Source organism: Olea europaea, chromosome 10, assembly GCF_002742605.1.
Source record: "Olea europaea var. sylvestris chromosome 10, O_europaea_v1, whole genome shotgun sequence".
Lineage (NCBI taxonomy): Eukaryota > Viridiplantae > Streptophyta > Magnoliopsida > Lamiales > Oleaceae > Olea > Olea europaea.
The window spans coordinates 34,947,637-34,949,679 of record NC_036246.1 but is presented as its reverse complement, the minus strand read 5'-3'; the positions used below and the strand labels follow the sequence as shown (position 1 = coordinate 34,949,679).

The window sequence follows — 2,043 nt, the reverse complement described above, 5'->3', positions numbered from 1 at the left end:
GTGAATATTGAAAAAAAATAAACGTTCACAAATGCACAAAAAACTTAAACTAAGACAACAAATACAAAAAGCTGAAAGTTGCAGGGGTGATCGCAATTTGATTTTTGTAAAAAAAGATTTTGAAGTAAGTTATCTTAATTTTTTTTTAAAAATTAATTTTTAAGAAAACTTCATATTCCGGAACAATCATGCTACTTGTACAATGTTATTTGTACAATAATAGATGACAACCTTTGTTGGTATTATCACATCCATCCATTTTTTAAATTGTCAAAAACTGTTTTTTAAATCATTGGTTTGAATTTCGCCACTTCCAACATTGTCAACAATGTTTGTCAACTAACATTGTACAAATAGCTTAATTCATTTCGGAAATATTGTAAGAGGAAGTCACATTTGACTAACTTCCTCTGAAAGCTCTTCTTCCACAAATTCTTCTAACTATCAGAAGTACTTTTATAAAATTAGTCAAACAAGTTCAAAAACAACTTTTGAACCTCAAAAATTCCTTTTGACTTTTCAAAAACCATGCCAAACGGCCCGAAGTTAATTTTACCTTAGTGAATATCTGCTGCCAAAGAGACTCGTGTTGTCCTCAAGTTTTTGGCTCCATGTACTGACGTAGATGCACCCCTATTCAGCTGTAATGTAGGATAAAACATGTCGATGGACCTGAGTGGTGCAGAGTAACGACAAGAGGTATTTAAGAGTGGGTGAAAATGAATTAGTCTTGTTGAGGTGCCGGAAAGATGGTAATCACCCATGGTTCAAATTCTGCTTTTGATCCCTAGCAGTATTACTTGTGGTTTTCTACTTAGATTTCAGTTCTTGAGTTTTGACATTAAGAGCACGTTTCAGTCCCATTTTTTGTTCATAATACATTTTGAAATAGTATTTTGAGGGAGAGTGTGCAGTTACAAAATAAGAAAAAGATTTGAATTTACGTATAATATTATTTTATTGAAAATGTGTGAATGAAAATAAGAGGGTAAAATGAATCTTGAAAATAATGTGTACCAAATCCGATCCGGCTCTCAAGACTCGCATGAAAACAACATTTTACCTCTAGAAGTCTAGTCTCATCCTCAAAGCACATAATTTTCTTTATTTTCAGGCGTCAAGTGAGTTGCAGATTCCAAAAAGCGAAATTTTTGATTATTTCATTATTAGCATTGTATGAATTAAACATTGTACCCGTGTTCCATATTTTGTGCTAACGATGATCTTTTTGTCTTCCTCGTTCAATTTTGTTCTGAGCTTCACGTTAGACTAGCTTATTGTTTGCACATTCCTTGTTATATTTTTCATTTTTTTTTTAATCAATGATTACTTAAAAAACAGACATTTCTGAGCAATACAAAAGCGCAGCTCCCAATATATATATACAGCTCCCACTATATTTACGACAATAACCAAGTTAAGATTTCATAAGGTTATTTACAAATTCACAGAGGCAAAGCAAAAATAAATAGTTCCCTGGAACTATTTACCATTCTTCTATTTCATCATCACAAGCATCATTATCAAAGTAGTCATCTTCGCCATTGTGAACTGCAGTAGAAACCTGCTGACTCTCACCATCTTTGGTTACTTCATATCGAAGCCAGTTAAGAGCCGGGTTAAATTCCGTGGCTATAACTGAGAACTCGCATGATTTCAAGCTACTATGAATAGCATTCCACTGACTCACCATTTGACACTGCAACCACATTAAGCAAATGGAGGATAAAGTTAATAAAACCACGAGCTCAAAATTATTCTCTTTGCACTCAAATCTTGGAGTTCACTAAACATCACTCTTAGCACCGTCGAAAGAAAACTTGTGCATCAGAAAAATGAGTAAAGGCCAATTTTTTAGGGCAGGTGGTTAGAATTTGAAGGGTTGATGAAAGCGAGTTTCAACATTATAAGATTTTCTTGCTTCACTTCCCAAAATGCTGGTTTAGAAATTAGAACATTTCACGGTGAAAAATCAATGACTGGCTGAAGAAGAATATTATCCCAGAAATTGTAAAAAAAAAAAAACACAACAAAATGGTAAGA

At 33.3% G+C, this 2,043-nt stretch overlaps 1 protein-coding gene across 1 annotated transcript in view; it reads right to left on the bottom strand.

Annotated features, from left to right (window-relative positions):
• Positions 1–1,353: 1,353 nt before the first annotated feature.
• LOC111401979 (cell cycle checkpoint protein RAD17) overlaps positions 1,354–2,043 on the bottom strand; it is a 7,690-nt gene continuing 7,000 nt past the window's right edge. The window contains exon 12 of the mRNA XM_023029979.1: positions 1,354–1,699. Coding sequence (XP_022885747.1) covers positions 1,487–1,699 — 213 coding nt within the window. The 3' untranslated portion in view covers positions 1,354–1,486. The remainder of the gene's footprint in view (positions 1,700–2,043) is intronic.